Genomic DNA, 14262 nt, shown 5'->3' with positions numbered 1-14262 from the left:
TAAGGAAGTACCCTAAGGACAATGAGATTCATTACCAAATTGATACAGTATGTTATTAACATCATATAATGAGGTTCCTATCAATTTCATATCATTTGGACATCATTCAGTATTCATGTCATTTAGCCATGTAGGTAACTACTCATGACAATATGACAAGTCAATATCAAGATGTGCAACAAGATAGAATATAATACCACTACTCTTATAAATGATATTGGTAACGTTACTGAGTGATAGAAATCAATATCTATATAAATGGGATATCTGTCAAGTTACTGACCCAATGGATCAAAGGTTGCATTCTTACATGTCAATAATGATTAGAATCAATTCTAATTCAATATAGTCATGTTATAATCATCAAATACTCTCATATTATCAATTTTGGAATGATTTCAATATCATCTTAGATAGTTGTCATATGACAAAGTTACTACCTTAGTGAACTATCCATGTCATTAAGAAATGTCAAAATTGAAATATTTCTATCATACATTCATACATACATCAATTAGAGTCTATAATATCAGTTTCATGATATATAATCAATAATTGGTATTATGGCAATATTTCTATTGAGTATTGACATTGCAACATTTCCCAAATTGGAAATATAGAATATTACATCATGAAACGAGGTATTTATCGATAAAATGCATAGTTAAACGATATTATCAAATAAAATATGTAGGTCCTTATTGAAAGTGTTTACCTGGTAAATAGTGAGCTTAATTTCCCCTACTTTCATCCTAATTGGTTATCTCCCTATATATATGATAGATTTCAATTATTTCAATTACATATCATAAAATATGATAATTAGACATGTATCAATGAGTGGAATTAAGTCATGTATGATATTCATCCTTCAATTACCGATATTGTCATTTTCACACAAGTTGACTTCCTACAGTCTGAGTATGGATCCAATAATGATTATTTCAATTATATATGATTATATTTGATATTTACTACAATATTAACAAGTTTAATAAATTGGTATAGTGTTTCCATAGTATGGCTCAATATCTTGGTCAATTAAGGTAGAATGAGTACAGTATACTAAGGATATCATATATTATACTTCCAACACTTCTACAATGTGAAAATCATCATTATACATCATATATATGAGATTGATGATGATTCTAATAACATTCATATAATAGTACAATAAATGTTGAAAAGTTAATATTTAGACATGTTGTAACTTGTTAAATACACCGATTCAACATGATTAATTCATAATATCATCTATTCATATATATATCTACAATATATTAAAATTTAAATTTCAACCCAACTTTGAAATTTTAGACCTACTAGGGTAAAAACCTTAATATTTCAGGCAGTGCCTTATTATTTTTGAACGCAATGATATTTTTCAAATTTATTTGCGAATATAGTCAACTCATATTTATGTCTACTACATATATTTAATCCAGACCGGCGATCTCCATATTCATAGAGTAATACCGGGAAAACCTAACTTTTATTTTATCAGAGTTGATTATCTCTATAACTACTTTGAGATATGACTGCTTCGTTACAATATAAGCTTTTTATTAATATTTGAATGACATATATGAAATTCAGATACTCAATATTGGCCGTTCGTTAGTCGTCGATGGGTTTTCGTCTAACCCAAACCCAAACCCACCCAAACCCAAAACCCTGAATCGATCACTCGTCCCTTAATTGACATTCCAACATACAACCACTGAACCAACAGTGCTATAGCATTATTATCTAGAAATAATTCATACGAATAACCAAGTGGTTGTATAACTTATTAAGGGGGAATTGTCGGTTTCTATTAAGAACAACAATTAACAACAAACAACAACAATAATTGTATCATTATATGATAATAACAATAATTTATTAAACAATATGGAAGGGAGAAGTTGCTCCCCCATCAAATGATGGAGGGAAGATTCAACTTGATGTAATGTATGAAGAGGTGGTGGCACCTCCACCAATCCAATCAAAATAGGAGAATAGAGTGGTGGTAAGATATTCTACCTTCCAAAACAAGGTTGAACATCTTCCCTCAACAAGATGATGACCATTCTTATGATGGTATGTTGAAAGAGCCCACAAAAAGCGTGAAACCACTCCTGAAAACAATACTATCCAATTAAATATCATCTTGGTGATGTTGCTGATGTTCCATCTTCAATAGGAGAGTAATTCCAAAATTTACTGTTAATCCAATAAATTCCAAGAAATTATACAACAATGATGGCCAATTCACCCAGTGATGATGATGGTGTATCAGCATGTTGCTGTTGTTGTTCTTGATGTGTTGTGCGTAATAAATTTTGATTTATTTCATCAAAATAAAATTTAAAAACGCTTCTCTCAGTGCTTAATAATAAAGCAACCTCTTCAATTGAAGAAGATGACCATCTTGTGGATGAAAAACCTCTCTAACAAGAAGAGATGAAGAGGAAACCTCGCTGATGATCCTGAGGGTACTTCCAACTTGACAAATACAATAATAGTAATATTTTTGCCATCTCTCCAATCCAATAATCATGTTGAATCAACTCCATACATTCTTGCTGTTGCTTTATATTCAATATAGATGATATACTTGATGATGTTGATGCAGGTGAGTTGTTATTGTATTTTTTTAAGATTCCTTAAATGAACCTTAATACAATACTGACTCCAACTGACAAGAATAAGTGCTTCCGCTCCTACAAAGAATATTCAATATTACCCACTTTATATTTAATAAATTATACAATATCTTGATAATTATATGAACAATATATGATTTTTATTGTCGGAATCATCACTAAATCATGCTACCCATCCAGAAATATCAAAGGGTACATTTCAATATCACTCTATTGTATGAAAGTGTATAAAACTCACCCAAACCCCACCAACCCAACTCCATATTTCAAAAGTTAGTACTGACCTGACCTTTATATATCTATCAATACAAGAAATGAAAACATCAAATTTACATCATTTATAGATGATAAGAAATATAATCAATGATATGAATCTTCAATAAGTAATCTCTTAAATAACCCAAATAAATCAACTCTGAATCCTAACCAACCCCATATCAACTCTATCAATTTACTATAGAAATTTGACATGATGTCATAGATTATACTCCAACTCACTCATTACACGTACAATCAGTCTAGAATTGATACCACACAGAGTATACATCTATTTAATACACTGGTAGTAGTTTGGAAACAATTCGTATTACTTTCAATTAGTCAGTCAGTTAATGTTCAATGTCAATAGTGCTTATATCCAAGTGTACACTCTATCTCAATGAAAGTACATCCAACCATCGTGTAACTTTACCAGGTATGTTTAATCATACTATTATACATATAGTATCAATTTCAGTCTGTCAGAATTGAATTCACTATGATATTAATAACAATCTATCAAAAAGTCAACTTTCAATTCATAGATTACATTCTATCTCAGTCATTTTACAAAATATCATACTATTATAAAATATGAATACACTTCCCTAGATGAGGAGAACAATCTGAGAAAGTTTCATATTCCCTGCTCAATATCTTCAAGTCAACTAAATATTTATTTCTAAAGTCAATTCCACTGAAAGTAGAAATACCTATTTAGATGATATAATGAGGACTCTCCATAGTAACATGTATGTGAAAACAAATATTGACACTTTTCATCTAGCTATATTTATAGAGATGGTATCCAACAGAGTCAGTTCACAATATCAAATATTAAAACTAGTTCTATATGATATATATGATGTATAGAAGTGTATTTGATGATGTCAATTCAGTATGAAATACTTTAGTGGAATTGACACTGTCTAGTCACAATTACATGACAAGTAAACAATAGTTTGCAATCCATATCAGTCATTTCAACGAGTTATTGATCAGTTTCACCACATTATGTTTCTCACATATCTGTACATTTTATATTTCAATAGTGGTTTCTGTGGAGATCCCAAATATGGCAAAATGAAATCTTGGCGAAAGGGTATTTCTGGAAAATTCTAAACTTTATTGGTTATATCAAGCATATTACACGTTTTTAACACATGTAGATCAGTCTATCATTCATCACAATGATAAGTTGTAAGATCTGAATATGTGCGGAGAGAGAATGACAGGTTAACAAAGGATTATCCATTCCACAAAATTTAGAGCTTTCCAAGTTTGTTGCCAGTCAGTTTATTCCTGATCTGAAAGTCATCCCAAGCCGTCAATTCACCAACCTCTCTTGATTCTTGATTGTTTCTTACAAACAAGAAATTTTTCTGATTACATGGCTCAAGATTGTACTTGACTTGATACAGTTGACTTGACATCATCAATATGTAATTCCTCAAACACCATTTGTGTTTGTACAAATAATGGATAGAATAAACACAAATTCAATATGGCAAATACAATTATTCCCAATCCATTAAAAAAGTGCCACAGAAACTTTAAGTGTTTTAGCTCCGTACTAAGCAAAACACCAGCCAATACCCCTGCAAAGATTTGAAGGAAAATGCACAATACTAAACCAATCATTAGGGACACTATGACAATGAATGGGTTCTCCAGCTTGTCATTCTTTGATTTGTTATTCTTTTCTAAGGATTTCTTAATGGTTCGAATGACCATGAAACCAGAAATCAAAACAACAAGCATATCTTTGATAAATAATATAACAACAATGAGTAGCAGAATAAAATTTGGAATGGTGTAGACATTATTATCTATTATTCCCATTTTGGTCAAGGGTATGGTAATAGCTAAAAAGATATTGCATGTAAGTATGAGAATTGCAGAGATGATAATGGATATTGTGGATATTTCTTTAATTCTTCGAAATGCAAATTTTGAAATGGATCTCATAATCATGGCTGTTCTCCAACTTTCAATTTTTCAGTTGACTATTTCAGATGAATTACTTACAATATCATTTGAACAACAAACATTATCAAAAAGAGCATGATGAAATTGGAATACATGAATAAAGTTGAAAATCCATTCACTATCCAAATGGCAAGATATTCACTGGTGAGAACTTGCATATTATTGTCCAGTTTCATTCTTGCATTGAGCGATAATCCATCTCCAACAATTCGTAAAATCAAATTAATCATTTCAACAAGGATTAGAATCAGAACGAAGGCAAATATGATAATGTGGTTCCTCTTTATCACTTTATTCCGTGATTTGGATTTTGCACTTTCGTTCAAGATCTTAATTCGTCCATTTATCCTTGAGAATAGAATAATAAAAGTAATCAAGTAAATTGAGTACAGAGAGAGATACAAGACACTGTTACCAATTGATGTACTGCTGGTCCACACAGGTGGAAAGAAATCATTGGTGACATTCATATAGGTACTGTTGAATGCTGTTGACATTTTTTTCTTTGTTTTCTTTGTCTCCACTGTAGCAGCAGAGATATCCTATTCTTTTTTAAGGGAATCTTTCATTGTTTTGGCTGTATCTTGTCAAGGGTTGTCAACGTATCGTATTTGGTGGTTTAAATGGAATGTTTTGGTATCGACAAGTTATCATGTTAAAGGAGTTACGCACTTCAAATAAGACATTGTTATCTCATACAACATGATTACGGTCTTGTACAGTACATTCCTTCCAGAATGAGAAACATCAACATGAAGCTATACTTGATCTTTTACCTCATTGACTCTAAGAAATTGAGTTTGGTCAACAAGGATATTGAGTGTAAAAAAGCCAAGAGATTCACCAACTTCCAGAAGATTTACAAAAACTTTTAATAAGCCAAATTGTGACAACTTCCAACGTTTCATTATACAAGCTCATTCTCAAGTGATTGTAATTGATCTACAACTTGTTCAATACTTGGTCTGAGTTTTGGATCTGCTTGCCAACACTCTTTAATCAATTGGCCCAATTTGAAAATTGTTGAAGTATTTCCTAGTTCTGACTTCATAAATTCGGTACACCAATCTGTACATTCGTTGATAGATTGGAATGGAATAGAAGGTCTATAATTATTTTCACAAATCATTTTGGTAAGCTGATAGGATGAGACTTGTTCAAGTGATTTCGTTTTCAATTTGTGGAATAATTCTGACGATTTAAAGAGGTAGGGATCTTTGATTTCGAATAATAATTGCCACATGATTATTGAGAAACTGTAAATATCAACTGCAGTAGCATAGGTAGGATCAACAGCATTAATATCAAACATTTCTGGACTCATGTAGAAATGTGTACCCAACTGATTAGTAAGTGCAGAAACAGTTGCTTGTGAAATGGATTTGCTCAATCCAAAATCACACAATTTACAATTTCCATTCGAATCCAATAGAATATTTTGTGGTTTTAGATCACGATGGATGATTTTTCTTGGTTTCAAGCTGTGTAAATATTCAATTCCATTAGCAATATTAAGAATCATTTTCAATTTTTGATCCAATGAGAGAGTTAATTGTTTAAACTCTAATTTGGCAATCACCTTCTCCATACTCTGATCCAAACATTCCATAATTATGTAACGTTTCGTTGGTGATGTAGAAACTCCGTAAAAATTGATAATATTAGGATGACGAAGTTTGCTTAATAGAATAGCCTCATTTTTGAAATCTTCTTCCGAAATGTTCAAGTTATTTAAATCAAATACTTTAACTGCAACGATCATTCCATTATATTTTGACATGAATACACTTCCTATTCCACCTTCTCCCAGTCTCTGTATTAAAATTGTTAAATAATTGTTATATTCGAAAGTAAACTTACCTTGATTGGTTTATCCATTCCAATTTTATGGAGAGGAATAACAAAAGAGGAAGGATCATCACTAGTTGAATGAATATTACTAGAAGCAGAAGAAATAGACATTTCGTATGCGTCAGTAGTTGATAGCAACCTCTCATCAAGAGATAGCTCAGTTTCCAATATTTTTCTTTCCTTTCTATTCTTTCTATGAACAACTAATCCTAATATAATAGAAACCACAGCCAATACAGTCAATATCAATAGAACAATAGAAGCACTAATACCTAAGGCATATATTTGACTCATATCTGAACAATCTAAACCAGAATATAAAGCGTCACAGGTACATCTTCCATTTTCCACACATTTACCATGTCCATTACACACTTTAGTGTCATTCTCACTTTTTCCTGAACACATTCTTAATTCACAACGCTCTCCAGTAAAATGTTGATTGCATGAGCATCTATCCTTATGAATACAAGTTCCTCTGAGACTACCTCCGCATGATTCTCCAACTATTTGTGAGAAACAAATTGGATTCTCACACATGTTGCCATAAAATCCATCCTTGCATGTACACTGATTATTGATTCCACAAGTACCATTCATATAAGAACAAACGCTTGATTCATTTGCAGCAATTCCATTACATATTGGAATTTCACATTGACTTCCTGTGTAGAGTCCCTGAAGGCATGAGCAATTATCTGGCTCTACACATTTGCCTCTGCCTGAACAGGAAAATTGCCCAAGAGATCCAAAACAAATAGGAAGGCATTCAGTATTGTTATTCACAAGTTGATACCCCTTATCACAAAGGGGCAAGAGGTTGTAAATTGCATCCATAGTGGAGACGAGAATTATATTTTGCTCGGTCACAACCATGTCTGTAATTACTGAACTTCCATATGCGTCTGCTACATTGACTATGGTTCGTAATTTCTCGCCATTTTCAGTATTCGAAATCATCTGAATTCGATAGTTGAGAGTGTCTCCAATCAGAATATTTCCATTGCTTAACCTAGACACTAATCTTGGAGTATTGAACTTGGCCTTCAGTGGATCTATCGGTAAATCAGGAAAAGAATATGATTGATCTCCTGTTCCAGCTTTTGTCATTATTAATGATGTCAAAGTTGAGGCACCAGTTACTACTCTGATTCTATTATTACTTGAATCAGCAAAATAAATCAAATTGGAATCTACTCCTTGTGCTAATCCAGTTGGAGAAGCTAGCATGGCAAGGTTTGCAGCATTATCATCTCCACTAAATCCAAATTTACCTGTTCCAGAAATTGTCTTGATACCTCCCTTAATATTATCAATCATTCTAATCCTATTAGTTTCAGATTCCGAAATGACCATCTTGTTGTCTGTAGTTAACAGAATTCTTGTGGGATTTACATTAGCATAAAAGACATTCAATCCATCTGCAATACCTCCTACAAGTGGTTCCGTTCGACCATTTGATAAAACTAAATTTCCTGCTGTATAAGCAAAATATGACACTTCTGGGCATAAACCAATTGGAGATATTATTTTTTCATAGAAGGATGAAATAACACCTCTAGAAATTATACGAATTTTGTTATTAGCAGTATCAGCAATATAAATAATAGATTGGTCAACTACAGATACCATACTTGGTAGGAAGAGTTTTGCCTGTGTTGCAACCATACCATCACCATTATATCCTATTCTCATCAATATTCATTAATGTATTAGAAACTTACCTGATTCACCTGTTCCAGCAATGATTTCAACCTTGGAATCATAATAAACACACAATATTCTGTGATTATAAGTATCTAATATAAATTAATGTATCCTAACTAGTAGGAAAGAGAAACTTACCTGCTACAAAGAGATTATAATTTGAAACAAACAATCCAAATGGTGAATTCAATTGAGTTTCTTTAGGATTATTGGGAACAAGTCTAGATCCAGTAATTCCATTTCCTAATACTGTACTTATAGTTCCATTGAAAAAAGATCTGACTCTATGATTGAAAGAATCTGAAATGTATAAAATTTCAGAATCATAGAATACATATTTTGGTAAGTTGAGATGAGTTTCTAATGGATTCAATCCATCTCCATTAAATCCATTAGTACCACTTCCAACAATTGTGGTTATTGTTCCATTAGGAAATATCATTCTAATTCTGTGGTTTCCACTGTCAGCAATGTAAATATTCCCAGAAATCTTATCAAAATGAGCTGAATGAGGTTTGTCTAATTGAGCATTAATTGCCAAACCTCCATCACCAGAAAATCCCTGAACTCCAATACCAGCAATAACCTCTACCATTTCTTTTGAGATATATTTGAGAATTCTATGATTATCAGTATCTGCAATATAAATCGTAGAAAATGAATCGAGACAGAATATTCCTGTTGGATTTTTCAAAATTATTGAGGACGGAGGACCTTCCTTTCTTAATCTATCACCAGTAATGGAACCAGCATAGAAACAACCATTTCCTTTAGATACATCTATTTTTTGAATCATCTGAGTTGATGAAACGTATAAATCAGAATTTCTGAGTTGTAATGCATTGGGAATGAATTTTGAACGGATAAAACTCTCATTAGTCTCTTCAGAAGAATTCCAACATGAAACATTTGAAAATTTGTCTATTAATGTAATGGTAGACACAGTTCCAGTTGTCAAATCCACTTTCTTCAAATTAAATCCAAAATTAGAATCAGCAATTAATAGTTCATTACTTGATTGATTGAACGCAATAGCAGCTATTGAATCAAACACTCTATTTTGCACATTAGTACCATCATTAATAGCTCCATTAATAGTTAAAATTGGATAAACTTGTTTAAGGGACAAATCAGTTTTCATTATAGTTTGTCCATTTAAAATATGATTTGGTGAGAAAAAAGTTGGTGATGCAATGGATGAATCGAACAACAAAATGGTCGAAATATTCCCAGTAGTTTGATTAATCACTTTCCAATATCCTAAATTTGTAAGATAAATTGAATCATCAAGAGGAGAAACTGCAAATCCATACACAAAATTCACTTTAGCATCCAAAGCAGGTCCATCATTGGTATTTCCATCAAATTGTCTCCCTTGAATGACAGTCATCCACCATGTTTGTAAATTAATCTTGAATATTGAGAATAAATCACATCCATACAAGTATCCCTTGTGATATCTTATATTCGAAATATAAGTTGAAAAAATTGTTTCGTTTGAAAAGCCATCTTTCTTGGTTAGCGTAAATCCACCTCGCAAACTCATAAAATTAATAATTCCGTTTAAATCAACTCTATATAGGTTTGATTCCTCACAAATATACAAGTTTCCAATAGGATCCCTAGAAATTGAACCAATTTTGGTGAAAGTGGTATTCGAAAGTGCTGAACCTTCCTGAATGGTAGTGGAAGCTCCTAACTGCTTGGAAAGAAGAATTAAATTTCCATTTTGAAATTTGTAGATCTGCTTGTGGGTAGCAACATAAATAGTTTCGTATGAAGTTTCGTCCACATGAAAAGCAGTAATGGTGAGATCAATGGTAGTTGCACTATTGATATCACCAGTAGAAACCGAATTCTCGGGCATACAAATACTACTAGTATAACAACCAAGCAATAATTTTCGATCACCAGAAGTTTGATTATATTTAAATATACGAAAAGAAGATTCCTGAAAATATATAATTTCTGGCTGATTTTCGGATTGGTATGCATTGGCAAAAGATGTTGAAAATTTGGCCACACCACTGATAGGTTCCCATCTATACTCAACCAGTTTCGAATAACCAAGCTGAATAAACAAGAATAAACTCAGCAAAACGAGCAGTCTGCGCATTTTTCTTTTCACATGATGGATGACTTTAGTGTGCCAAGTTGTGTTCCACTTAAAGTTTCGGATGAAACAAAGTAACACACCATCCAATTACGTAATTTTTGAAAATTAATCTAAAATTTAAATATTAAAAAATGATGTAATTCCAATTGATTTTTGTTTCGTCTTGTTGTGGAAGGAAATTACTTGAATTCCCGAGAAAAAGATTGTGAAAATGATATCAGTTGGAATGATAAATATGGTTTTAAATGGTCCACAGATTTAGATATTGGTGGTAAATATAATTTCTGATCACGTATCAAAACTTGTGAATGCTGATCATGTTTTTACCTCCAGAATTTACTAAATGTAACTATAGCACACAATACTATTCCTCAATCTTGAAAACTTCCATATCCTCAACACGAAAAGTCAATCCACCAAAATACTTTTTTCCAACTGGTAATCTACATTCTGGAAGTATATTTTCAGTTGTTGACTCATGTGAACCAGATATTTTAGTATTGGCATCTTCACAAATCCAGAAACTCCAAGAAAAGGCAAAAAGATAAGTTAACTCATATCGATGCAAGGCAGTTTCCAACCTCGAAGGCAACAATCTGAAAATATGCAATTTTTCTTCATCAAATTGAAAAGTAAATGAATCATTATCCCCCACAGAGTCATATGTAGATTTTGGCATTGTATTGATATTCTTAGTTGTGTATCCTCCAAATAAATCACCCTCTTGTGATTTTACAATAATTACAAGTTTGAATTGATTATCACATCGTGAATGAAAATCAGAAAGAGAAAATCCATCCCTGCTCGATCTGAATAATAATCTTGGACGTGTGTGGATCTTTAATTCACCTTTGAATAATGAAAGATATTGTGAATAGTTGATTAGTTTACTCTCTAACTTGGCAGTGGTCCTATAAAAATTAGTTAAAACTCCAGATCCGATGTGATGATCCAGTTTCAAGATCACGATGATTTCTTCACTCATTTTTTAATGATTAATTTTTAATTTATTTGTTTTTAAAATTTAATTCTTACTAGAGGTAAAGAACTTTAACATGTGAGACCACCCATATTGTGTCTTTTTACCAAAAGTACATTTGGCTCTATTAATTAAAAGTTCCTTCTTTTCATCATGGGTCATCTTACCAGACATATCGACAAAGTGAGAAGCAATTTCATCCCATTGACCACTAAATACCCAGTACAACAAGACACCTTCTTCACAATCAGTGAAAATTGTTGCTTGATTTTCTCCATATTCACTTTCATGATCATCATAGTGATCATCAGCATCCTTCCAGTGAACATGAACAGCATGGTGGTGAATGGCATGGTAATCTTCTCCCCAAACGTTATCGTGACCCTTAACAATTGTGACAGAGTTAATGTATGGATTAGTTGGATCCTTTGGATCAATCCACAAATGCCACATATAAGAAATGGCAGCAAAGAAAGTGATGGCTTCCAATTGTGGATAAATCAAGTAACAGAAAGTATAAGTGAATCCCAAAGTAAAGTATCCAAGAACCCAAATTCCATAATAGAGAATCATTCCCTTCAAGATATCCCAAGCAAATTGGTATTCTTCAGTGAAGAGGAAATGGAAGAATGGTGTAATACCAACCCAATAGCCACCAAATCTTGGAGCATACATAATGAAACTCCATGATGAAGTACGATCCAAGTCAATATTTGTGTGAACATCATCCAAACCATTGTCATACTTGTGATGGATCTTGTTGTGACCAATACAGTAGGAGTTTGGAACTTGACCATAGAATGGACCCAAGAACCATTGAACATACCAATGGTTTAAAAGGTGTAATAATTTGGTCTTCTTTGAACTAAAGAAACCATCATGGTCGTGTCCTTCTTTGTGGAGAAGAACGTGCAAGTGAGTGAAGAAACGGAAACGAGGTCCCAAACGTAACAAGTGGAAAAGGAAGAAGGTAGAGAATTCAAATCCATAATGATAGCTGTTGTGATTCATTTGATTGTTGTGACATTGAAAAAGAGTTCGTTGTGTGACAAGAAAATCGTTGATGAGGGTTCCAATTTGTTGTTGGAATGTGTGAAATGTTAATTATTAATGTTTTTCACATGGATTAATGTGAAAATATTGATAATATTAATATAAAACAATTAACAATAACAACGTACAATCTATAGGTTGAAACAGCAAGAATGGTTGGGCACAATACGGTCAACCAAATTAGAGAAGGAATAAATTCAGAATTCTTTTCATCATTCAAGGTCTTTTTGGCTGCCCACTTGGCAAACTTTTCATAAACAAGGTCAGGAATGGATCTGATGAGAGGTGTTACACTCAAAAACTTGCTCCAGGACCACTGCATAGCAGCCATCCAAACATTAGATAATGTCAACAAGACAATGAGAGGAGGAGTGAGTGGAGCCATCACACACATTCCCATAACACCACTGACCCAATCAGGCCACAAACACCATGGATATGGTCTCCATTGTGTTTCTGGTGTTGTTTGTACAATATCCTTGTTGTAGTGAATAGCTCTGAATGGTGATTTCTTATTGTCCTTGTTCTTGGCAACATCGTGAGATGATGGTGTTGCTGCCAAACCTTGTTTTTGTTTGGTATTGCTTCTTTGTGTTAGCGTTGACATCTAGATGTTATTGTTGCAATTTTTTAATTCATCATGATGATTCGTTGAGTGTGTTAAATAAACAAAGCATAAATTGTGGATGTTGTTGTTGGGTGTCGATGAGGACAATTTGCACATTTGTCCATAATTGATATTCATTCCATATCGGTGAAATTCATAGTGATGAGGACGGTCATCAAATATATTAATAACACCAACGGGCAAGTAAGCAAGCAATAATTATTATTATTGGATAATGATGACGAAAGAAGACCAAAGATAACGCAATATGAAAATACAAAAAGATGACGATGAACAATACAAGAACAATATAATCAGCAAGACTGTAATCATTGATAATATTACCTACCTTCTATTTAACTCAAAAGAACCTTTTCGTACCTAGCTCGTTAGTGTATAATGGAATCTCTTGAGAGCAACAGTTCGCCTTCTAGTTGTTGTTGAGGGTTTTTTTTGTTGTATTACTGAAAATGCTTCACCTAAAATACTTCAAGTGGTACAAAGGAGCTGTCCGAACAATTTTCATACAACAAAACCACTTCACCACACACCAAAATGCAAAACAATTGTTGCTTGAGGTCGCACCATTTTGGCGCTCAAATCGAAAGTCTTCTGAATCGCTGTTGAGGAGAAGCGAAAAACACCAACAAGAATTCGCGAGGGATTTAATAGAAGGAATACTTCAATATCGAATGGGTTGTTTGTTGGCACACACTTTTGTTTGATAGCCCAAAAAAGAAAGAAGTAATCATCTTCAATCATTGAGAGAAAGTAGTAGTTGAGGAATAATATTTGACGTGATGCTGATGATGTTTGTCAGTGCGCTATTAAGCAGGACGTATTAAATTGACTGAATAATGGCATGAGGATATTGAAACGGATATTGACCAATGCTTCTCATTATCCATGCAGCTATTGAAAACAAGGCGTTTTGAGATTCAACAACCCCAATTCGCCTTAAAAGGAACAGTAGTTGTGAAGGAGTAGAAATGTTCAAGGTTGAGGAATCATTCCACTGCGATGTTTGGGTCTTGCAGCCTGATTAAGATAT

At 32.8% G+C, this 14262-nt stretch overlaps 4 protein-coding genes across 4 annotated transcripts; all 4 read right to left on the bottom strand.

Annotated features, from left to right (window-relative positions):
• Window positions 1-4304: 4304 nt before the first annotated feature.
• NAEGRDRAFT_66536 (uncharacterized protein) lies at window positions 4305-4670 on the bottom strand (the record flags this gene model as incomplete). The annotated part of the gene is made up of 1 exon (XM_002678334.1): window positions 4305-4670. One exon carries the CDS (start codon window positions 4668-4670, stop codon window positions 4305-4307), a length of 366 nt encoding a protein of 121 aa, XP_002678380.1.
• A 1456-nt stretch (window positions 4671-6126) lies between these two features.
• NAEGRDRAFT_4896 (uncharacterized protein) lies at window positions 6127-6612 on the bottom strand (the record flags this gene model as incomplete). Its single annotated transcript, XM_002678333.1, has 2 exons — window positions 6127-6461; window positions 6519-6612. Coding segments are annotated over 2 exons (429 nt in total), but the record flags the coding sequence as incomplete, so codon positions are not given.
• Window positions 6613-10936: 4324 nt separating this feature from the next.
• On the bottom strand, window positions 10937-11251 carry NAEGRDRAFT_66534 (uncharacterized protein; the record flags this gene model as incomplete). The annotated part of the gene is made up of 1 exon (XM_002678332.1): window positions 10937-11251. One exon carries the CDS (start codon window positions 11249-11251, stop codon window positions 10937-10939), a length of 315 nt encoding a protein of 104 aa, XP_002678378.1.
• Window positions 11252-11562: 311 nt separating this feature from the next.
• NAEGRDRAFT_77350 (fatty acid desaturase family protein) lies at window positions 11563-13656 on the bottom strand. Its single transcript, XM_002678331.1, has 3 exons — window positions 13561-13656; window positions 12733-13211; window positions 11563-12548 (listed from the first exon to the last, which is right to left on the bottom strand). The coding sequence occupies exons 2-3, from the start codon at window positions 13209-13211 to the stop codon at window positions 11597-11599; spliced, it is 1431 nt and encodes a 476-aa protein (XP_002678377.1). The 5' UTR covers window positions 13561-13656; the 3' UTR covers window positions 11563-11596.
• Window positions 13657-14262: the final 606 nt, after the last annotated feature.

This window comes from Naegleria gruberi, assembly GCF_000004985.1.
Source record: "Naegleria gruberi genomic scaffold NAEGRscaffold_18, whole genome shotgun sequence".
Classification (NCBI taxonomy): domain Eukaryota; phylum Heterolobosea; class Eutetramitea; order Acrasida; family Naegleriidae; genus Naegleria; species Naegleria gruberi.
This window is presented reverse-complemented; position numbering and strand designations above follow the sequence as displayed.